General features: G+C 35.6%; 1 protein-coding gene across 1 annotated transcript in view; it reads left to right on the top strand.

Moving 5' to 3' along the window:
• The window catches only part of thsd7ba (thrombospondin, type I, domain containing 7Ba), a 201750-nt gene that overhangs the window by 128540 nt on the left and 47910 nt on the right, over positions 1-25300 (top strand). The window contains exons 10-14 of the mRNA XM_016239556.1: positions 2123-2351; positions 8542-8657; positions 12863-12995; positions 14970-15073; positions 24880-25071. Coding sequence (XP_016095042.1) covers positions 2123-2351; positions 8542-8657; positions 12863-12995; positions 14970-15073; positions 24880-25071 — 774 coding nt within the window. The remainder of the gene's footprint in view (positions 1-2122; positions 2352-8541; positions 8658-12862; positions 12996-14969; positions 15074-24879; positions 25072-25300) is intronic.

The following is a 25300-nucleotide window of genomic DNA, read 5'->3' as shown; positions in this document are numbered from 1 at the left end:
GTCAATTTGGCCTTCCTCTGTAAAATAGTGCATTCCTCAGTAAATATTCATCCATGACATTGAAAAAAAAAAAAAAAAAATTGGAATGTTGGTAACCAAATGGTTTAGGTGACCTTTGACTTCAGTTGAATAGACAAAAAAGTCATTTCTTATAATATCATCTTTCATGTTTTACAAAAGAAGGTCATACAGGATTGTAACAACTTGAAGGTGAGGAAATGATGACAGCATTTTCAGTTTTGGGTTAACTATTATTTTCGGTTTCCTTCAGAGATACAGTGATATAAAAACACCCGTGCCACGTTTTGATTTTGAAACGTGCAGTGCTCATGTTTATTCAACGGAGTCAAAGCCTTTTGGGAAATCTGTTTGAGGTGGTCAGTTTTGATATCATGGCGAGCCGCCACAAATAAATTAATGTATGCGAAACGCATCCCACAGCACAACAACCTGAGCCCAACTTCAGTCTACTCATCAGTTTAATTTTAACTGCATTTGTAGTCGGCGCCACTAGCAAATCGATAAACAAACAGGTTAACTATGGGCCAGGCGTGTGTGCCCGATGAAGCCAGACCAATTCTCACTAATATTGCTTATTAGCATGCATGTTATTAACATATTGGTTGATTATTAGTACTTATAAAGCACATATTCTGCATGAGCATATTCTACATGCCTAATCCTACCCAATATCTAAACTTAACAACTACCTTTCTAACTTAAATGATGACAGAATTTTCAGTTTTGGGTTGACTATTACTTTCGGTTTCCTTCAGAGATACAGTGATATAAAAACACCCGTGCCACGTTTTGATTTTGAAACGTGCAGTGCTCATGTTTATTCAACGGAGTCAAAGCCTTTTGGGAAATCTGTTTGAGGTGGTCAGTTTTGATATCATGGCGAGCCGCCACAAATAAATTAATGTATGCGAAACGCATCCCACAGCACAACAACCTGAGCCCAACTTCAGTCTACTCATCAGTTTAATTTTAACTGCATTTGTAGTCGGCGCCACTAGCAAATCGATAAACAAACAGGTTAACTATGGGCCAGGCGTGTGTGCCCGATGAAGCCAGACCAATTCTCACTAATATTGCTTATTAGCATGCATGTTATTAACATATTGGTTGATTATTAGTACTTATAAAGCACATATTCTGCATGAGCATATTCTACATGCCTAATCCTACCCAATATCTAAACTTAACAACTACCTTTCTAACTATTAATAAGCAGCAAATTATGGGTTTAATGAGACAAAAGTTGTACCTAGTGGTTTGTTAATAATGAGAATTGGACCTTAAAATAAAGTGTGACCAAATATTAGTATATATTTTGACTTAAAATACTTTATTCATTCCATAATTTATTCATTCCATATAGTGTACAAACCATCAAGGTATAATATTTTTATTGTACCATAAAAATATTTTAGTATTATTTATATAATATTATAGATTTATAGATATTTTATTAATATTATAATATTATAGATTAACATTTTGAATTTGAATTGTTAATTTAATTTTAATTTTGATCGATTTTAAAAAAGAATTCAGTTTTAGTTTTATTTTAGTGTTAGTACTTAAACTTATTTCAGTTTGTTGACCAGACAACATTTCATCTAATATTTTTCATCTAATATTTATATTTTAGTTCAGCTTTATTTTGATTAGCAAAAATGTTTTTAATAGTTTTAATTATCAGTATCTCTTATAGCATTGCGTTGAGTAGCCAGACAACAACATTGTCTCAACCAATGGCCTGAGTTTGAGGCCCTATATCTTATAATATAGGCCCTTCTACTGATAATATCTTATCTCTTTGATTGTCTGACCAAAGAGATAAGATATTATTTATTTGATTTATTTACATTTAATTTGAAGCTGCTAGTGGTTCAGAAATTTAATCATGAACAGCTTTTAAATAATTTGTATACAGTTTATGTACCACGTAACAAAGATCGTATATCAATAGTACATGCCTTCACATGTCCCGGTAGATTTCTGTTGCATGCGTCTTTGTGCTCATGTAGCTCGTTAACATTTTATGGAGCATTAAAGCAAACTTAAGAGGGGCTTTTCCATCTGTAATGCAGTCAATAATCTTTCCCATTCCCAGCTAAGGCATGTCCAGCTGCTGCTGCTCTAGAGGAGTGGAGAACTTGTAATGATCATCCATGCATCACATTCTACTGGGAAGCGTCGCCATGGGGACCATGCATTGAGGACTCCTCCATGAATCTAAATGACACCGGCTACTGGAACGGAACGACCACCTGTGCAGGCGGGGTGCAGATTCGTAAAGTGGTCTGCATGAAAATGGGCGTCGGGCCAGTCATTCCCAAAAGGTGCCTTATTTTTATGTATGAAATTTATAATCTGTGGATTTGTAGATTTCCGCACAGCACACTAAAAGTGTTCACAGTGGCATTTTGTGGAGGTTAGATTATTAAAGCACATAGATTTTCCGCCAGTGCTCATAGTATGAAGTTGAAATGGTATATTTTACTAGTCTGTGGTGATCACTGCTTTTAATTTTAAATAGCAGTAAGCACTTACTCTATCGGTCAGATAGAGGCAATAAGGCTTTGTTCAAACAGGCAGCAAAATCAGATTTTTTTTTTTTTTTGCAAATCTAACTTAAATCTCTTTGTTTGTAGTCTGAACAGCAAAAAACCTTATTGAAAATCTATCCTTTTGTGATTTTAAATCTGATTAAAATCAGATTTTGGAAATGCGCTTCATTCAGTACAGTGAGATCATATTTCCTTTTGATTTTTCATCATTCGGGATCCGGTGTGACTAATATACGCAATTTAGTCGTAGATGTAGGCACTACTGCACTTTATCTAATTCACACGCATATGTGGCATTCACTATGTATGAATGAACAAATAAGGGAATGGTTTCGGACACGCCATACAGTATGTATGAATGAGCAAAATGTGGTAATGCCTTTAATGCTTATTAAGGGGGGTTCAATATAAAAACATGACAACAGCTTAACCAGCACCTTGTAATTAATTGTAAAATACATTAAAATACCTCATTAAATATGTGCTGACATAAAAGTTGCACACTGTTCCTTAATCCAGCCTGTTTCCTTTATGGGATCATCCATTTTTATAGCTTCATCTTTAAAACATTGTCAGCATTTTCTCTCCCAGATAGATGTTTTCAAATATTACATACACGTATTTGGTCAATAATGAACTTCCCACATGGAAACATTTCCCTCTGCTAGCTTTTGTAAATATATGTATATTTTGTTTGATCAGAGCAGTAAATAAAGCAGATATTATTAGAATCTGCTTCTCTGGGATGCGTCTGTGAACAGCAAAATTGGGAATTAGTGTTTCGCGTATTTTTGCTACGCAATCCTGAAATCCCTCTTTGATAGTTTTGCATTCAAGCATCTTCGCTCGAGCAGCAAAAGCTGAGATTCAAAAATATTGCTGGTGTTTACTGCAGGTTGTGGTACTTTTACAAAGCATGAATGAAATGTACAGTAAAAACTGAAAGCAATTCTCAAGAGTTTCACATTTCCCTGAACTTTTCTCAAGAGAAGAGTGCTTGGTTTACTTGTGCTGAAACCATATAGTGTACATTGAGTCTGTCAATATTCTCAGTCTTGTGATGTGAGTGACTCTGAATGCAGGCTTGACTGATTCTCTCTGTTTCCTGTATGAGAGGGGTGGAGGTTCATGTTGCCCCAGGTCTTTCCTTGATAAATGTTTCCCGTGGGAGTGTTGTAAGGGCACTTTGGGAAAGATAAAATGTTCTATTGCATTGCATGGAGAAGATATTATGTTGTGCATGAGGAAAAAGGACTCATAAATAATGCAGCCGTTTATACATTTCTTTCTTTTATATTAATGACACCAACGTAAAAGTGAGTTTATGGACTGGTGTATTTCACTGGCCTGGTTATAGGTTTCGGCTTGACCTCAGTTCTGAGAGGGAAGCTGTCTGGAATCACATGCCAGTTTTTCTCATCAGTAACAATTTCTAAACATACTTGGAACAAGATGCATTTACCTGAGAAGCAAAACTGCATGCGGGTTTAAGAGTAGCTCTGTTCAGAAAACCTGCTTCCCTATTTTATTTTATTTTATTGTTTATTTAAAGCATGCATCAAAGAACATTTAGTATAAACTTCTCTAAAATCCAATTTTAATGTATTACACAGTTTTACTTCTCAAGTAAATGTATTTTGTTTTTCCTGATATTTTTTTCTTGAGAAACAAGGCAAACATACCGATTAAGAATGTTTTGAGGGTTTTTTTGCAATAAAAACCCTGCATTGAGTTCACAGTGGGAGAGCGTTTGTAAGAGCTTGAAAAGCATAGCAAGTGTTAATTAGAAAGAGGTGTCAAATACCGCTGTGTTTACAAATGAATTGGTAATCTAGGCTTCTTTACAGTCAGGAGAGGACAAATCACACTCTGGTTTATAGTGACCAGTTGACACACACACACCTGCTCTCACTCACAGATGTAATGCATAAATCACAGATGGATGTATTGTAGCATGTATGTGTTTGATGGGGTGAGTAAATTTATGTGTTTGTGTCACACACATATCATATCCCTTGTGCCCTGCCACATGTGCTGGAGGCAGCGAGAAGCGAGCATCAGTTATATAGCACGTGTTCTGTCATCATGTGGAAGCATCTGATGCTTCATACGTAGGTGGAGTGTGTTCAGATCTCCACTTTATTTAAAACAGCAGGGCTGAGCTATTTAAACAGCCTGATATAAGAAATGACCCAACAGGGAGATGTTTGTTTATCTTACTGCTGCTAGACCGCTTCTTTATTAATACTCTTTCCCTGATATCCTTGCATAAAGAGGAAAACAAACCAGGTTCTATATACAGTAGGTGCAATGCAACACGTTTGTCTGATACCTATTTGTCTGTCAACATCAAATGTGAAAGTGCTGCGTGATGCCAGCCAATCATAGGATATTTAATGTTAATAATGTTAATAAGTACAGTTATATGGAACAGGATTATTTATTTATTTTATTAATTGTGACCAATGAAATGTGGATGATGCGAGTTTGCTTTAAGATTTTTTCAGATCCTATTTCCCCCTCATTCCACATCATTTCCTGTCTTCTCTCTCCACTGCTGCTCTCTACACTCTCTCCATTGCCACTTAATTTCCTGCCTTGTCTTTTAATAAATGGAATCACTTTAATCCAAGGCCTTGGATGAATTATCGATTTTCTAAAACTACAGAAACAGCCATATGATAAAATAGTGTTAAAAAATAATTGTATTTAGTATTAATAATAATCGTAGTAAAAGTAATTTGCCAAAAGACAGAATATTAATAATAATAATAATAATATAGTGGAAATGTGTCATCTGTGCTTCTGAACTGGCAACAGCAATATGATAAAACTGTAAATATATATATATATATATATATATATATATATATATATATATATATATATATATATATATATATATATATATATATATTAATAATAATCATAATTCTTCCATTAATTATTTTTTACAGCAGATGGTAATGAACCATATAAATCAGATGTTTTTAATGATATAATTAATGTATTAATATTAATACTATTTAGCAGAAATTTGTTATTTCTGCACCGCTTGCCTCAACAAATTGCAACAATGATTTTTGGAATTAATCAGACCAAATGTATGCTATTGGTTGAGTCAGAGTTGCTGTGTTGGAATGAAAACAAAATCTTGTCTCAGTCTCATTGTTTTTGTCATGTGACTTAATGCTTGCTTTTACAATGGCTACAAACATGTCTCATCCAATTAAATTTTATGTTGGAATACTCACACTTTATTCATGCTTTGTTTCCATATAGAGGCAAAGACAGAGTCAACCTGTTGTCATCTATGATGTCTCCTTTGTTCTGTCTTTCTTTCTACTGATTTCTTGCATTTATCCTCCACCCACTCTTTTGTTCCTTTCCTAAAGCTCTGTAGCATCATTGCCTTTGGGTGATTGCCCCCTGTAATGAAATTCTGCTCCACAGAGCACAAAAGTGAGAGAGAAGCAGATGATTCATGCCTCTGTTCTTTCTTGTCCCCTGCTTTGATGTGTCCTGTTTGCTGGTCTCCAAAGCCTGTAGTTGGTAGAGCCCTGCTGCCTCTCTTTAGAGCTGCTGCATGCTGGGAAATAAACCAAGCCTGGAAAGGAAATGTCCAGAATCCAGCTCATTGGGTTGGACGTTCTCTATGGGGCAACATGCACTTAAACAAAAGCATGCACATACTCACACTCACACTCACAAGGACATGCATGAGACAGACTCCTCAGCAGGACACACACCCTGGTGCATATGTAAGAGATCATGTACAGTCATCTAGTCATTATTGCAAAGTAATGGCTCTCGTTTCACCCTGAAGTGGGTTGTTTTGTGAAAATGACCAGCTGCCTGTACATTATCCCTTATATATTCACCAGGGAGAATGTCATTATCCCTCCTGCGACATGGCTGTTTACCAAATAAATCGATGTGCATGAAATATTGATCTAAGTAAAATTTTGTTTAATATGTTAGAAGAAACCAATACCACAGAGCGCTAGGAGAGGTATGAAACAGGTATACTGTTGTAAAAAAGTACACCCCATGGAAACTAAATGTTGGGGTGTACTTATTTTTTCCACAGCTGACAATTGAAATTCCGTTGATATTAAATAACTAAAACTAATAAATAACTAGAAACTTTGACTTTTTTTCAGTTATGTCACCCATCCATATTATCAAGACAAAGTTGCAGTCTACTGTTCAAAGTTTTGGAGGCAGTAAGATTTTTTTTTATTATTAAAATTAAGTATTTTATTCAGCAAGGATGCATTAATTAAAAAAATGAAGAAAAAAATGTATAACAGTTTTGACAGTTATGACATTTATAATGTCTCAAAGGTTTCTATTTCAAATAAATGCAGGTATTATGAACTTTATTTTGATTAAAGAATCCTGAAAAAAATCTATCATGGTTCCCACAAAAATATTAGGCAACACAACTGTTTAAAAAACAAAAAAAACGAAATATTTATTCACAAAATAATAATAATAATAATAAATCCTTACATTTATATAGCACTTTTCTGGGCACTCAAAGCTCTTTTACATAGAAGGGGGGAATCTCCTCAACCACCACCAGTGTGCAGCATCCACCTGGATGATGCGACAGCAGCCATATTACGCCCACCACACACCAGCTTATTGGTGGAGAGGAGACAGAGTGATGAAGCCAATCAGTAGATATGGGGATGATTAGGAAGCCATGATGGTCAGAGGCCAATGGGCAAATTTGGCCAGGATTACACCCCTACTCTTTTTCGAAGGACATCCTGGGATTTTTTTTAATGACCACAGAGAGTCAGGACCTCGGTTTAACGTCTCATCCGAAAGACGGTGCTTTTTGTCAGTATAGTGTCCCCATCACTACACTGGGGCGTTAGGACCCACACAGACCACAGGGTGAGCACCCCCTGCTGGCCTCACTAACACCTCTTCCAAAAGCAACCTAGTTTTCCCAGGAGGTCTCCCATCCAGGTACTGACCAGGCTCAACCCTGCTTAGCTTCAGTGGGCAACCAGTCTTGGGCTGCAGGGTGATATGGCTGCTGACATAGCAGAAATAAAGATGTTTCTTGAGCAGCAATCAGACACTGAAGACTGGAGTAATGATGCTGAAAATGCAGCTTTGCCATCACAGGAATAATTTTTGTAGATTTTTTTTTAAATACATTTCAATTATTTCAAATTGTAATAATGTTTCACAAAATTACAGTTTTTACTGTATTTTTGATAAAATAAGCAGCTTGGGTGAGCATAAGAGCCGTCTTTTTAAAAAAAATTCTTACTAACCCCAAACTTTTGAATGGTACTGCATGGTCCACATACTGTATGTTGGGAAGAAACTACTACTATTTTTTCGCAGAATTGAATGATGGAAATCGGTTGACAAATATGGAGTCATTACAGAAAAACACATGGCCTTAAAACACTGATTGACCAATCAGAATCAAGAATTGTACAGAGCCAGATGATAAACACACTTTCCATTAGATGAGAGAGTACAGTCTAGAGAGCTGTGTGGGTGTTCTCTCTTATCTCACTCTCTTAAGAAATTTAAAGGCTCACATAACCTCTCGCTTCTTGTCACTCATACCAAAATAACTCACCTTTACTGTATACTCACTCAGATACGATCAGCTGCAGGTTCTGCTGGTAAGACACAATAAATATTACATCAACTTCCCCTACAATGTGGTCGTGATCTTGTGTTACTCAGATAGTGTCATTGTAACTGTGTTGTATCTGTACATGATAATGTCTGGGTTTGTGGGGTACATTAAATCAAGCAGTACTTACAGTCAGCACAGATGATATCTGCACCTATGCTAGAAGGTCAAGGACAGAGCGACTGTGGTGTGATTCAAGACAGCTTATCACTGATCATGAAAAAAAAATTCCTTCTCTCTGTTCTTCATGTGTGTGTGTGTGTGTGTGTGTGCGTGTGTGTGTCATAGGTGTCCAGAATCTGCCCGACCAGACACCATTCAACCCTGTTTACTTCCCTGTAAGAAAGATTGCATTGTGACTCCTTTCAGTGAATGGACAACCTGCCCTACCACATGCCTGCCAGGTATTGATACAATCTCTTCACACAACCTTTAGCTGTGACATTTCAGTGGTACCTCACTTACAAGGATAGTTCACCTGAAAATAAAAAGTGTTTATTTACTCACCCTCATGTCCTTCCAAAATGGCATGCTTTTATATATATATATATTATATATATTATATGTATATATTTATTTATTTTTTTTGACTCAGCTCTTACCATTGTTTCAAAAGTTACACACTGTTCAAAAGTTTGGCATCTGTAATTTTTTAAAAACATATTTTTGTTAAATAAGTCTTAGCAGAAACTTTATATTTTGGTGAATAGAAAGTTAAAAAATAATTTAAACTAGGGCTGGGTAAAATATCGAAATAGATTTTCATGCGAATCTTGTCAGTAAAGCCGCTTCTGGTGATTAGTAGTAAATCTCCAGCACATGCTTTCAGATGGAGTGGCATTTACTACTAGGGTTGGGAACCGAGAACCGGTTCTTATTCAGAACCGGTTCTGTTTTTTTTAAAAGAACCGGAACCGTGAGCAATTTCTAATTTCGGTTCCAAAAACGATTCTGGTGCGACATGTGACCAAGCGCTGTGAGCAGCCTTGTGCCGGCGTTTCCTGTTAGGATGTCACAAACCAAATAACAGAAATGCCGGCCTGCCTCTTTTATTACTGAGCACATTGTTTCCCATGACGCGCACTCCACAGACGCGCCGCGTCTTTAACTGCCGAACACATAGTTTTCCATGACTGTATGCGCACTCGCGTCTTTGATAACTGTGCACGTTGTTTTTATTCATTTTAAATGTTTAAAAATGTGGAAACCACTCATTGCATCACACCATCTCCTGATTGCATTATTATTTGTAAAATATAACCCGTTTGAGTCAAAGAATCTTGGTGAATGGAAAAGTCAAGGCCGAAGCCTGGCACGAACTTAGGGTGTCCTGGAGCGTTGTAGCTCACATCTTCTCATAACCTAACAGAACCACCGACTCTGGGCGGGTCACTGATGTGAGGCCTTTAAGGTCTGAGAAGATTCACGCCTCTCAAGATGGGCTTGTCCAATGAGAAAGGCTGAAGTCCCAAGCTGGAACTTGGAAATGCTGGGGAGTTTTATGACCCTTTGTGTGGAAGCATGGTAATTTGCATATGGAACTTGAATCGAAATTAATAAAGATTCTCAGGACACTAATATATTGCCTATGTACCAACATATAATATACACTCTCGTTTAGATCATCAGAAGACTAATTCATAGATACTAAACATGGTAGGATTACATATAGGTAAGATGACAGAAACGAGTGGTTCCATCACAAGCCGGCATAAACAGTTTACAATATAACGACAACATACACAATGACCTGAAGGATATGTCTGTTCATTCAAAGAAAGGTTTTCCTATTAATTAATTAGAGAAGAGTCCATTTTTACTGTGCACTGTGGATTTCCTATGGAAAATGTAGTGAGAGGGGAAATTCTCAACATGCCATTAGGTTGTAAATGTATCTGGTCTAGCAAAGGTGTCATGGTTGCCATGGTAACCAGTGGCCTGTGGTCGTTCACAGACATCCTGGCACCCAGTCTATTGGGCTAGGGGTCTGTGACGACTTGTTAATCTAATGAATAACTGATTTGTTAAATCAAATGAAAAATTGTGTTTTTGATTGGTCCAGACGCTACATAGCCCTCAAGGGACTATTTGGCCAACCAGCTTATTCCTGCTTATAAAGCAAAATGTTACTGATAGTGTAAAAAACATCAACTTTGAAGCACATGTGACTGATGGACTAGCATTACTCAACATTACTTACTACCTTCCAGCAACACTACAATCAATGAAGGTAAAATGGTAAAAAAAAAAAAAAAAAAGTTAATTTAAATGGAACCGGAATCGGAACCGGAATATTTCTAATGATACCCAACCCTATTTACTACACAGAGCCGCAGTTCGGCTCTGTGTAGTAAATGCCGCTCCATCTGAAAGCACGTGCTGGAGATTTACTACACTCTAAAAAATGCTGGGTTAAATACAACCCAGTGCTGGGTAAAAGAGGGACAAACCCAGCAATTGGGTTGTTTTGACTTAGTGGTTGGGTTACTATCCAGAAGGTTGGGTTAAACATTTAACCCAACCGCTGGGTAAAAAAAAAACAATTGCTGGGTTTGTCCCTATTTTACCCAGCACTGGGTTATATTTAACCCAGCATTTTTTAGAGTGTACCAATCACCAGAAGTGGCTTTACTGACGAGATGCGCATGAAAATCGCATTAGATTTTTTGCACAGCCCTAATTTAAACATTTAATGCAAATAGCAATCTTTTGCAACATTATAAATGTCTTCACTGTCACTAAAGTGGCTTTCACACCGAAGAAACCGAATTCCTAGAACTATTGGCAGACGTACCCAATTTAGATGTGTTTGCACCGCAGGAGCTAGGAACGTATTTAGTTATAGGAACTCCGTTTGGGGGAACTAAATTAGCTCCTACCTCAGAGTAGGGTCTAAAACAGTTCTATAGGGGCTACCAGTGATGTAAGTGTACACTGATTGGCCAAACGCATACGAAACACCGGCTACCCGACATTTTTAAAAAGCCATGTAAAAATATTTTTTCCACGAACATGGAAAACGGCTATAACGGCATTTGTTGTATGCAGCATTGTATTCTTTTCTCAGCCTCAATGATAACACTACAAGTTGTCATAGGAGATTTAGTCAGATTTTCATGCTCTTTCAATCTTGTAAATTGTGCTTTTACATTCCCTCTCCGTTATCATGAAACCTACGACACACAACAAAAACAGCTCCGATCACGGCGTCCTCCATTGTAAATGCCGCGAATAAAGATGTCGCTGTCGAGGGAGAAATTGTTCTCTAGGAGCCACCCTGCTGGCTAGTTCCTAGAACTACGTTCCTTGAACTACGCGGTGCGAAAGCACCTTAATGCATCCTTTCTGAATACAAGTATTGATTAATCTAAAAAATTCTTACTGACCTTAAACTTTTGAACAGTAATGTACAGTATATCTAGCTCCAAGACCAAAAAAAGCACCTCAAATGTATCGTAAAAGTGGTCCATAAGACTTGTGAACAATGTTCCTTGTCTTCTGAAGCCATGAAATAACTTTTTGAAAAGACTGAAATATGTTATTATTAACTGAAAAACTTGGTAACCTTATAAGCTCTTGAAAGGACATTATAAATTATAGTATAGAAAGACCTGTGTTAACTTTCTTTCCACAGTAAATAAATAAATGTATTTTAGAAGACATTAGGAGTCCATTTGGGCATAAGAATTTAAGCAACTATGGCTGTCTTTCTTTAAAAGGGACTTTGAATAAAAAGTACAAAATAAACTATATGAGTTTATTGTGTTGCCCCATTTACATTTACTGTAAGTACCTTTCTATAAATTGATTTTTGCTTTTAAAAAATGCCGCAAATGCTGTGGTTGAATGTTGCATACATTGAACCAGGAATATTCCATTTCATTTGATTGAAAACTACATTGCCTAATAATTTGTCAATTTGTCTCTTATCTAATCATTTCTTTCTTTTCCAAAGAGAAAAAGCATAATATTTACAGAGTTTGTTATTAGAATCTAGAATCCATTACCTCCACGAGGACAGTGTGTTGATAATGAAAACAGGATTTACACTTTCACACGCTTGAGACTGCTAGGCTGTGATATCTTTCACCTCTGCTGTAAACATGGTAAAAGCCAGACCACATACATGTAGCTCATTCTCAGTAGGGGCTTTTCTAACCCACATAACAGTTTTATTACACTTTAATTAGACTATTAATTGACAATTACTTCCACTAAAGAAACCAGGAGTAAACAGGCATTTATTATGATTGAATAAAATGGTAACATTTGATGAAATGTTTTAAATAACTGATATCCCCTCTGTAAATAGTGTGCTTTACCCTGTTGGGTCTTCTGTTAATGAGAGTGCCTTCTTAATTGTGCTATTATCAGTCTTTTAGTAATTAGCAATGTGTAATGAGCCTTACAATGTCTGTTAAATGAAGTCATTACATCAGCTTAGGATCCATACAGGGAACAGGAAGTGAACTCCACCAGAGAATCATATCATTACCTCTTATCTAAAGAGATTTTTGAATTGTTCCTGCTGTGGTAATCGCTGTCAGAATACTAATAAAGTGAAAGATGGGTGAAAGTAATGTTTTCTTTGTGTGTGTGTACTGTGCAGTAAACAGCAGCATGCCCTCACAGTCACGATACAGGATCATCATCCAGCGGGCGGCCAATGGGGGTCAAGAGTGTCCAGATACTTTATATGAGGAGAGAGAATGTGAGGCTCTTCTGGTTTGTCCTATTTACAGGTGAATAAACTGCAATTGCACTAGTGGTTTACCAACTTGTCAGCTAGACTGATACAATGTTTGCGGTCCAGCCAGGTTTTAGTTTTGTCGAGTTGATAGTATCAAAACCATTTACAAATGCGCACAGCAGTTCAGAATCGCATGCACTGAAATGCATGAATAAATATATTATATGCTGTTTTTGTAAGCTTACAATACTATCCTCAAAATACACAAGTCACACATTGTAGCTGTAATTTACGGCGCAAGTAAATGCCAAGCTATTTGCGAGTTTCTCTGACTCATGAATATATGTGAATGCGATTTTGCAGTTGTAATAACTTATTAAATTGTTATTCTGCCAAGTTTATTCACAAATAGAAGCAGGTTGATTTTTTTAACACAGTCATAGTTACAACAGATAGCATTTTGTTTCTGTCATTTTGCCCCATTTAAACAAACAAACACTGTTGGCTCTGGAGCATTGTGTGACTCTTTCATGCTTTTACACCATGCAAATAAACCTCAATCAAAGTTTCACAGGGCATTGTTGAATAAATGCAGTGCATCTGACATATACTAACATTCAAACGATTAACAACGATGCATTAAATTGTACAGACTTAGATTATTACAAAAGATTTCTATTTTCGAATAAATAAGGTTCTTTTAAACTTTTTATTCATCAAAAAATTGTATCACACTTTCCACAAAAATATTAAACAGAGCTTAATTCAACATTAATAATGTTTAAGAAATGTTTCTTGAGCACGAAATCAGCATTTTTTTCATCACAAGAATAAATTACAAATTACTGTTTTACAGTATTTTAATTAAATAAATGTAGCCTTGGTGACAATAAGACATTAAAACAATAAAAAATGTTACCAAACTTTTGCATGTTCGTATGGAATAATTGACGATGGGTCGTTGCATTATTAGAACAACTCACATGGTTCAACTCGATGATTTCAAGACATTCATCAGGTTTTTGTCCTTAAAGTGCCTCCGTTGCTAATTCCAAAATGTAATTTTAGATCTAGTTACAAACAGGCTTGAGCCATTGATGGTACATAATACAACGGAATTTTTTGGCAAAAACATTGAAATAATTTGACATTTTTAGCTTGTTGTTTACTATATTTATTTGACTGTTAAGTGTTGTTGTGGGTTTTGATTCTTGTACTGTTGTAGGCTGTAAGGAGGACCTTTGACATAACTGAAATCATTTGGCAAAGTGATCTGGACATGTAATGGGGTTAAAACCTGCCTGGAACTACTTTAGCCATGCGTTTCCCTGAAAATAATTGCACACCGTTCAATCAGATTTTAGCATTCAACAGCCCTGAAGTATAAATTACAATAATTTTAAGCAGCATTTTCTTTGTTCATTTTTGTTTTTTTTATGCCTGCATGGAATATTTGCACTTTTAAACATGTATTTGCAGTGAATCTATTAGATTCATATTAACCATTGACCGCTCTGATCTCTAGAGGTCAACATTGGCATCCGCCATTAAAATCCCTTGTAGTTAAAACTATTGACAAGAAACTGTTTAGTATGCTGAAACAAAGTCATGCATTTAATACAGCACTTCATTACTATTGGTTTATAGGATTTATTCAACAGTCACATGTTTTTTTTCTATTTTGCAAGGCAAGACCAGGGTCACATGGAGTGAAAGTCATTTTCCTGTTATAGCCCCTGAAGAGAAAGACATTTAATTACATGTGTCATAAAAGACTGGTTAACACTGGTTTAAGTATTGTAACCAGAGTTCTATTGATATACAGTGCATTTATACTGGAAGGTCTGCTTACATGTGTACATCTTTGTATTATTTTTCGTATTTTATATATATCATAATACCTAGTATATTTATAAGTGCCTGTCTTGGACTGTAAAAATGCATAAAAAATATATTTCCTGGCAGCAATGCTGGGGTTTCTTTTCTAACATCAAACCATCACTATAAACCTTCATCTCTTTTTCAGATGGAAGACACACAGATGGCATCCATGTACTCTGGTCCCAGATTCTGTCCAGCAGGGAATGACGGGAGCCAGTGAATCGTGTGGCAAAGGATTAGAGATGAGAGGTAAGAGAACTGTGCTTTATGTAAAAGAGTGGGTTCTCATGGTACACTAAATAGCCCCCTTTGTGGCTCTCCCTCTGAGCTATATGCATCACTGTGTACGTATATGGCTGTGTTCATGGCTTTGAGCTCTGCTTTGTTCATTGGCACTGTACAGTGTGTGAAGTGTTAATGCAGCATGCTGCAGCCCCGGTGTGATTATGACAGAATGGAAGTGAAAGCTGTCAGACATCACACACAATGAAAGAGAAACACTCTGCCTTTAGGGCACAGGTGACATGCTTAAAAAAAAGAAAAAAGAAAGTGTGAAGTCACATAACCATATTTTTTTATTTACGGGGCTGTTCTTTATATGTGTTTTCTCTGTGATCTTTACTGTAAAAAAAAGATTTGTTTGAAGTTGTAAATAAAACAAAGATTATTTAAATGTTTTACAAGAAAATACTATTCCAGTCTTTCCTCTTTCAAAATGTCACGTTTAATTCAGTGTGTTTAACACCATAGTTTTTTCAGTGTAAAAATCTCAACATATTCTGACATTTTTGTGAAAATGTCAGTATTATTCCAGAAATGAATTGGATTAATTTCAGTACAGTTTCTGATGAAGTATATGTCATTACAGTTAAATATCAGAATTTTTCAGAAATGTTGAAACCTATTCGGTCACACTTTATTTTAAGGTCCAATTCTCGCCATTAGCAAGCCATTAACTACGACTTTTGACTCAATAAACTCCTAATTTGCTGCTTATTAATAGTTAGTAAGGTAGTTGTTAAGTTTAGATACTGGGTAGGATTAGGGATGTAGAATATGGGCATGCAGAATATGTGCTTTATAAGTACTAATAAACAGCCAATATGTTAATAATAGGCATGCTAATAAGCAACTAGTTAATAGTGAAAATCGTTCCCTATAAAGTGTTACCTCCTATTCAAAAAACACTAGTATAAATATCAATATATATAATAGATATCAGTACTTTAATTCATAGGTTGTTGATGAACATAAGTGCATTACATAACGCTTCAAAGGTCATTAGTTCTATTTCCATTCAAATAATTAAAATATAATCATTTTTTGATTTATATGAAAATATCAGTATTCCTATTTGAATGTACATGTTAAATATTATATTTGATAATGACGTATTGTAGTTATTATAAAGCGTTAATGTAAAAGGGTATGATCATTCAAAATTGGAAGACTAATAAATTGATTTTTCAAACATCTTCAATAATATTCAAACATTACGTATTTTTCACAGAAACCTTGAATTTATTGAGATCAAATTAAACTAAATGATTGTATCCAGAAGTTATTACATTTAGACACAATGTAGTATGACATTTTACTGACCTTCCCCGGTTTATCAGAATATCATATTGGTACAATGGAAGAAAGCTGACATTTTTGTGCCGAGTCAAAGGTCAGTATTATTCCAGATATTGAGTGCATTCATTAAAATTAATGAGGCCATTCATTAGAAATAATAAGTCTGTGTAAATGTTATCCTGCAATGGAAGATTCAAATAGCCAGCAGAAAGTAGCTGCTATCGTACGAGTGCCCCCACAGCAAGGTTAGGATACGGATTACATGAAGATGGACTGCAGCGAGCTCTTGCTTGTGTGCAGATTAAATTTCATGGTTTATTTAAACCAGCACTTGACATACTGTTGACCTCCCCTTGGATCTCACCGCATGAGGGCATAAATTAAAGTAAACAATAAATCTTGGCTAATTTACGAATGTTCACCAATTCGTTCCTGCTTTTTATTTCACGAGACCTAACAGCGAGTACCGCCACCACAACTGCAATAATCTTTTGTTTAAGTCTAGTGATTAAAAATTACGCAGGTTGTTTATGTACCCGGATGATTTATTGTTGTATTTTAGGCAAGCATCCCCGGCTGGTGTAATTTGATTATGCTTGGCGTACTCAGGTGGAGTGGTGGCTTGAGACAGGCACGCAGACGCTCACCGCCACACAGATGCAAATGATCCAGCAGCAGACTCCTGCTGTGTTCGAGAACACTTGCTCTATCAGCATCCTCCAAAATAAATAACAGGGCTAGAAGGCAATGCAGTAAATTACACTAAATGAACCAGAAAGACAGACACCTCTGCAAAACTAACGCCGAACCTCACACTTATTGTGCTTTCGCAGACAGATTTACAGCGACAGAGCAACCAGAAGTCATTAGTTTTCAGTGAGAGTTGAAAATGTGAGGTGATATGAGTGACTGTGTCTGTTGGTGATCACGTGACCGCCGCTGTCGCCCTCTTATTGGTAGTCTGGTCTGGTCTGATCTCATTACTATTCACGTATAATGTTTACAAACACGTTTTTGTGCGTTTTGTGCACATATGCTATAATGGACAGTAGGGATGTATTGACAGCATCTATAATATATGCACAGCTTTAGAAACAAACAAAATTGTATTAATCCTTTATATTACTTATATTAGAAATGTATTTGAATAGTTACATTTATATATATATATATTAGTTTTTTAAGCCATTAACACCATCCTTACTCTAAACCTAACCACCATATAAAAAATGTAACGGGCAAATAAATACACAATGGCTATATTTCTTTATTTATTTTTCAATATGTTATTATATACATGCCTTTCAAAAGTTTGGGGTCAGTAAAATTATGCTAATCCAGGCTGATTTATTTTATCAAAAATGCAGTAAAAAAAAACATAATATTGTGAAATATTATTACAATTTAAAATAGCTGTTTCATATTTTAATATTTATTTTAATATATTATTTCAAAATTAAAATTTATTCCTGTGATGGCAAAGCTGAATTTTCAGCAGCATTACTCCAGTCTTCACTCTCATATGACCCTTCAGAAATCATGCTTGTTTAAATCTTTTATATTCCATTTACTATTGTATTTACTCCTACTTTGTATCAGTGTAATGGATATAATACATCCTTTCTGAATAAAGGTATTAATTTTGTTAAAAATTGTATTGACCCCAAACCTTTGAATGGTAGTGGATGAAGAAAGTTGAATGACAGAATCAGATATCACACAGAATATTATCAGTTATCATTTCAAATTAATCAAATATGTTGGCAATGGCATTGAAGATATTTAGTAAATATTTAATTTATTTAGTAAATATAATCAGATCAACCTAATAATTTCATGAAGTCAATATTCTGTGAACCTAAAAGGATAAGGTGATTCATAATAGTTTTACATGCTGTTCTTGATCCACACCTTATAAATACCTGCTATGATCACTAGTGAAATCACACTGGAGGGTGGCATTATGTCACTGCTTGTCTGTGTAAAGTTAAACTACTCACCTGTGTCCCACTGCCAGCAGTCACTGTCATTCATATCGCCTCAAATCACCAGCTCTCATTGAAAATGTATGACTGAATTGCAGTGTAGGCAGCAACGTTCACACTGACAACGCTTAACACTTTGGAGGTCATCAAGTCACTGTAGAGTTGGTTTCTAGTATGAGTTCTTGCACAATGAACCCCCTACTAGCAACCAACAGTACAACGAACACTCCTGTCATAGTCCACAAAACCTGCACATGCAGAAATCTGTATTATCAGGTGGGTTGTATTATTGCATTATGACATGTCAATGACTGGAGTATTTTTGGATTTGCTGTGGATTAGCTGACATAAATTTGCATCATTTTCGGGGTACAGTGAGTACTTTTAGGGTGATTTTTTGCTGCCGGTGTTCGACGCTTTGTCGTTTCACACTTGGCTTGTACTTTTTTTTTAATCTTATTTTGGACGTTTTGAATTGAGCAACTCTTTAGTGCCCATTAAATCATGTCGGGTGTATTTAAGAAGGCACATATATTGATTACATCACACATACTAAACTTCATCTCACTTTATGGATTAAAATGTCTCAGTTGATCAGTTCCCATTATTATGGAGTGGCTGTGGGAGTGTCTTTCACAGTGCCTGTTGGTGTTGTGAAGAGCTTCAGTAGTTATTTAATTGGGCTTAGATTCCCACACATCAAGACCTTAAGTTTAGGAGCACATGAAAGGGTTACTCTAATGAAAAGAGTCGGGGTGGGGTGGGGGTGGGGGGGGGCTGTGCTGTTAATGAGTACTGAGGTGCTTAGCTGGCAAGTCTGACAGAGTCTTTTTAAGGGCCAAAAAAAGTTATCTGCCGTGTCCTTTTGAGTAGTCAGCAAACATTGTCACCTTTGTAAGTGGCTGCATTATTAAGTTGATCCCTGTCATGAGCCGAGATAAGAATAAAATGTTAACAATAGGGAGACGAGATAAATTGAAAGAGAGTGGTATAGGAATGGAGGAGAGAGGGGAAATAATTGTGCTAAAAATGGGCAGCCTGGGCGCTCCAATCAGAATGTCACTACTGTCAACCTTTCTGTCTCTGAGACACTGTGGTAACCGGGAACGAGTGTGAGGAAGAAAAGGAAGCTAGTAGACACAGAGTAGGAGGGAGAAACTGATGTCTACCCTGGGAGGCATATGAAATTCTAAAGAGTAACAAAGATAAATATCTCTTCTCACATCTGACATTTAACATTTGAATTTGAAGGGCAAAATTCTCTGAATCAATATTCAATCATGTGCACAATGTCATTTTAGGTACATCATATGTTACACAGTTCTCTTGATTCTGATGAGTTGCGCCATTCAATATTTTAGTTTTCGTTTCACACTTGGCTTGTACTTTTTTTTTAATCTTATTTTGGACGTTTTGAATTGAGCAACTCTTTAGTGCCCATTAAATCATGTCGGGTGTATTTAAGAAGGCACATATATTGATTACATCACACATACTAAACTTCATCTCACTTTATGGATTAAAATGTCTCAGTTGATCAGTTCCCATTATTATGGAGTGGCTGTGGGAGTGTCTTTCACAGTGCCTGTTGGTGTTGTGAAGAGCTTCAGTAGTTATTTAATTGGGCTTAGATTCCCACACATCAAGACCTTAAGTTTAGGAGCACATGAAAGGGTTACTCTAATGAAAAGAGTCGGGGTGGGGTGGGGGTGGGGGGGGGCTGTGCTGTTAATGAGTACTGAGGTGCTTAGCTGGCAAGTCTGACAGAGTCTTTTTAAGGGCCAAAAAAAGTTATCTGCCGTGTCCTTTTGAGTAGTCAGCAAACATTGTCACCTTTGTAAGTGGCTGCATTATTAAGTTGATCCCTGTCATGAGCCGAGATAAGAATAAAATGTTAACAATAGGGAGACGAGATAAATTGAAAGAGAGTGGTATAGGAATGGAGGAGAGAGGGGAAATAATTGTGCTAAAAATGGGCAGCCTGGGTGCTCCAATCAGAATGTCACTACTGTCAACCTTTCTGTCTCTGAGACACTGTGGTAACCGGGAACGAGTGTGAGGAAGAAAAGGAAGCTAGTAGACACAGAGTAGGAGGGAGAAACTGATGTCTACCCTGGGAGGCATATGAAATTCTAAAGAGTAACAAAGATAAATATCTCTTCTCACATCTCACATTTAACATTTGAATTTGAAGGGCAAAATTCTCTGAATCAATATTCAATCATGTGCACAATGTCATTTTAGGTACATCATATGTTACACAGTTCTCTTGATTCTGATGAGTTGCGCCATTCAATATTTTAGTATAATGACCACTAATTGCTTTATTATAATATGATAGTTTGAACTCAAATGAGTATTTAATGTTATGGGATTGGTAAGATTTAAAAAAAAAATGTTTATGTTTTTAAAAGAAGTCTCTTTAATGCTCACTAATAATGCATTTACTTGATCAAAAATACAGTAAAAACAGTTATATTGTGAATATTATTACAATTTAAAATATCTGTTTCCTATTTTCATGTGTTTTAAAATGTAATTTATTCCTGTGATGGCAAAGCCGAATTTTCAGCAGCCATTAATTTACTCCAGTCTTCAGAGTCACATAATCATTCAGAAATCATTCTAATATGCTGATTTAATCCGTGTATCATTCGATCACTCATTTTTTGATTTAATATTGAAAGTAGAAAAATTAGAAAACGGCTCCTTTTTCGTTTTTTTCCAAAAAAAACGAAAAACGAGAATTCAACTTAAATTTTCGTTTTTCGTTCAGGGGTAGAAAAATGAATAAACAGCTTGAATATTCGATTTCTACATATGTATTAAATCAAAAAACTAATGATCGAATGATACACGGATTTGATTTGGTTCTCAATAAACATTTCTATTTATTATCAATGTTGAAAACAGTTGTGCTGCTTAACATTATTGTAGAGAACAGCATTTATTTGAAATATAAATATTTTGTATCATTATAATTGTCTTAGCTGTCACTTTTGAGCAATTTAATGCACCCTCGCTGAACAAAAGATCTGAATAAAAAAAATCTGACCCCAAACGTTCAAATGGCAGAGTATTTGTTTATTATGATCTGTTTAAATATTTAATAATCAGCCATACAGTAAGATTGATTTTGCAGTAATCATGCATATACTGTACAGCTAACAAACTGTGCTCGAGTGCGAAAATACAGATAAAATGCCTTTGCAATCATAATCTGAATATGTAATTTTTATGACTAGAAACAAAAGCAAAGTGTTTTATTAAAACACCATCCTACGTCTGTATACCATCTCCACCCACGTTACTCTGAAGTGGAGAGGGCAAACACTTTGGTCAGAGAACAAAATTTGAAATTCAAATAGGAATCAATAAGATGTGTTAAAGGCATATGTGTACATGTATGCCTCTTCAAAGACATCAGAGGGTCACTTTCTGAGAGAACAGCATCGCATTGCCCTGGGGAAGGTGGCATTCCTGCGGATTTGAGTCAAATTTAATTTTGGCTCTTAAAGTGTCACTTCAACATGCACAGGGTCTTTGTTCTACATTCTAATCTCTATATTGATCCCTCTCTTCTGTGTTCGGAGACTGCCTGGCACAAACCTGCAAGGGTTGGAATTGTATTTCCTACAGATCTGAATCAATACATTATTAATTATCAATGTGGCATATGCAGTTGAGAGTGAACACCTACTGTACTAAAAACTAGCCAAAACAACAAACTCTGGGCATGGAGGCTCACGGTAGCTGAAATAACTATAAGAATTTCTTCTTTGTGGGCAATAAAGTGCAAAGGTTTGTTTTTTTTAGTTACTCTTTTGTAAAAGAAATGAAGAAGTCTTTATTATGTTTACTCTGCCAAAAAGTAGTGTGGAAGTACTGTTGTTCAGTCATGGTATCAGACAGTAAAATATGGTGCTTCAAAGAACACTATGACACAAAAAAAACATAATATTGTCATGGATCCAAAAAAACATGGTAACATACATAACATGGCTTATGGTAACATGGTACTTTTTCTAAATGCATTTAGTATTACTCTTAATACACTATGTTTAAAGGGGGAACTAAACTGAATATATTGTTTTAATAATTAAATAATTACAATTTATTTTATTACTTAATGCATTTATTTTATTTAATTAAATGATTGAATTAAATCAATTAAAGGATTGTAATATATATAAAAATATAATAGTTACATTATAATATAAAATATTTATAAAAAGGTTCTATGGTATTAATATAAACAAGAATTTTCCCTATACATCCAAAACTTTATTGGCTTACAAAATCACTATAATTCTACCACACTCAGCCAGAAGCTTTTTTGCCAGAAGCACATTCTGCTATAGACTGACATAAAGGTCTTCTAGCTTGGAAATATAAAGTTTTAATTAGAAGAGAGAAACTTTCATAATGAGCCCAAGAGCATGAGAAATGTTAGCAATGTACCATTGTGAGAGGTGAGAAAGGAAAATTTGGCAGTTTAGTGACACAGTTTACCTTACCTTCATTTGTTTCTTTGTCTACATCTGTCCACCGCATTCCTTTAATCTTTCAGGATGTAGTGTTGTTATCCTCATTTTGCAGGTTTAAGGTACAAAACTGTATTTGTGATTCCAGGACAACTGGTTTCACAGTATGTTAGTTAACATGGTTAACTACATTTGCGTTTATCAGTAGGCATGGGTGATTTGATTCATTTGGAATAGAACTGCTAGTCACTAGATAGCTGGTGAGGAATAAAAAAGACAGCGTCTGAGGATCTCTTTATCACACTACCATTCAAAAGTTTGGGGTCAGTAATGTTTTTTTTTTTTTTTTTTTAAAGAAATTAATGCTTTTATTTAGCAGGGATGCATTAAATTGGTCAAAAATGACAGTAAAACATTTTTTGATGTTAGAATACAGAATTTATTTAAAATAAATTATTTTATATTCTATATGTTTTATATGATATTTTATATGTTATTCTAAATTTTCTATTTATCAAAGAATCTTGAAAACGTATCACAGTTTTCACATTAAAACATTAAGCAGCACAGCTGCTTTTAATATTAATAAGCAGCAAATCAGCATATTAGAATGACTTCTGAAGGATCGTGCGACCTGGAAGACTGTTTGTTTTTTTAAGAAATTAATGCTTTTATTTAGCAGGGATGCATTAAATTGGTCAAAAATGACAGTAAAACATTTTTTGATGTTAGAATACAGAATTTATTTAAAATAAATGCTGTTATTCTAAATTTTCTATTTATCAAAGAATCTTGAAAACATATCACAGTTTTCACATTAAAACATTAAGCAGCACAGCTGCTTTTAATATTAATAAGCAGCAAATCAGCATATTAGAATGACTTCTGAAGGATCGTGCGACCTGGAAGACTGGAGTAATGATGCTGAAAATTCAACTGCCATCCCAGAAATAAAGTACATTTTAAAATATACTGTATTCAAATAGAAAAGTTATCTTAAAGTGTAAAAATATTTCACAATATGACTTTTTTCACCGTATTTTTGATCTAATAAATGAAGCCTTGTTGAACATAAGATTCTTTCCAACCCCAAACTTTTGAACCGTAGTGTATAAAAACATGTGGCCCCTATCAGTGGAGTTATATGTTAATACAGTTTCTTGGCAATGTAAATACTCTACATACATACTACTCTATACATAATTCAAATCATGTAATTTTAATTACACTTTTTTTTTTTTTTTTACATATACAGCATATATTAAATCCACTTGTGTTTTTTTTCTATATTAAATATTGCGTAATGTCTTGGTCAATGGAGAAATTAAGGTGTTTTTAGTCGTTCGTCAGAGATATTCTGTGGAAACAATGAGAGCTCAACCAATCCTAAGACTTGCTATTTAGTCTGAAAAGTTTCCTTCAAGTGCCTTCATTACAGCTATGTGTTAACTGTGCTCCCATGAAAAACCTCAACTGAGTGGACGCAAGCCATGCTGTGGAGGACTGTGTCAAAACATGTCATCATGTAAGGCAGAGTGGCAAATTTAAGTCAGTGAGCGAAAAGTCCTCGGCACAATCTCTGCTGTCTGCAAGGAATACATCGCCTTGTGGGTGGAATGGATGCAGTGTGCTGAAAAGGTAACAGGCGGCTTCACATTTGCCAAGCATATCATTTATCATCACTCAGTGGCGGTGATACAGAGAAGGCCTATTTCCATGCGAGAGGATCTGAAATCAGGGCAGTAGAAGAAAGAGTTAAGGGGAAAAGTTAATGGCTTTTATACCGTGGACAGTTTGGCTGCGAATACATTTCCATGAATTACATCCATGTTAATTCCTGAGGAATGGTTATGCTACCTATTTTCTGTCCATAAATGAGGCTGATTGGATTGGTGTAGACTGAAGTGTAGAATGACTTATGGTGTAAGCAATGTTTATAACATTTTTTTAAGTAAGCATCAATAACTGCAAACGAGCTGTTGTATTGAAAATGTGTTTGTCTCGTCAGGAGTGAGCTGTGTGGACGAGTATGATGAGATGGCAACCGTGTCAGAGTGTCTCCGGTGGGCCGGGCCGATGCCGTCACGCTTCAGGAGCTGCTGGGTGCCATGCAAGGATGACTGCACCTTCAGCTCCTGGTCGAAATTCTCTGAATGCTCTGGCTGTGGGAGCCTACGTACCCGTAAACGCACACTAACAGGTTAGATCCACTGAGAAAACTAAAAGTATTAAAGGTAAAAAAAATTCTGATTGATCAATGTGTATTTTGTAATTTAAACGTACAGTATATAATTATTGTGTGTGAAGTGTGAAAAGTCTGATATTATGCTTTGCAATGTAGTGAAGTGAATGTTTATCAAAATTAAAATACTTTCACAGATACTTACGGATACTTTCAAAAATGTAATTCAGTCCAGTAACAATGTAAA

Source organism: Sinocyclocheilus grahami, unplaced genomic scaffold (genome assembly GCF_001515645.1).
Source record: "Sinocyclocheilus grahami isolate Dianchi unplaced genomic scaffold, SAMN03320097.WGS_v1.1 scaffold568.1, whole genome shotgun sequence".
Lineage (NCBI taxonomy): Eukaryota > Metazoa > Chordata > Actinopteri > Cypriniformes > Cyprinidae > Sinocyclocheilus > Sinocyclocheilus grahami.
This window is presented reverse-complemented; position numbering and strand designations above follow the sequence as displayed.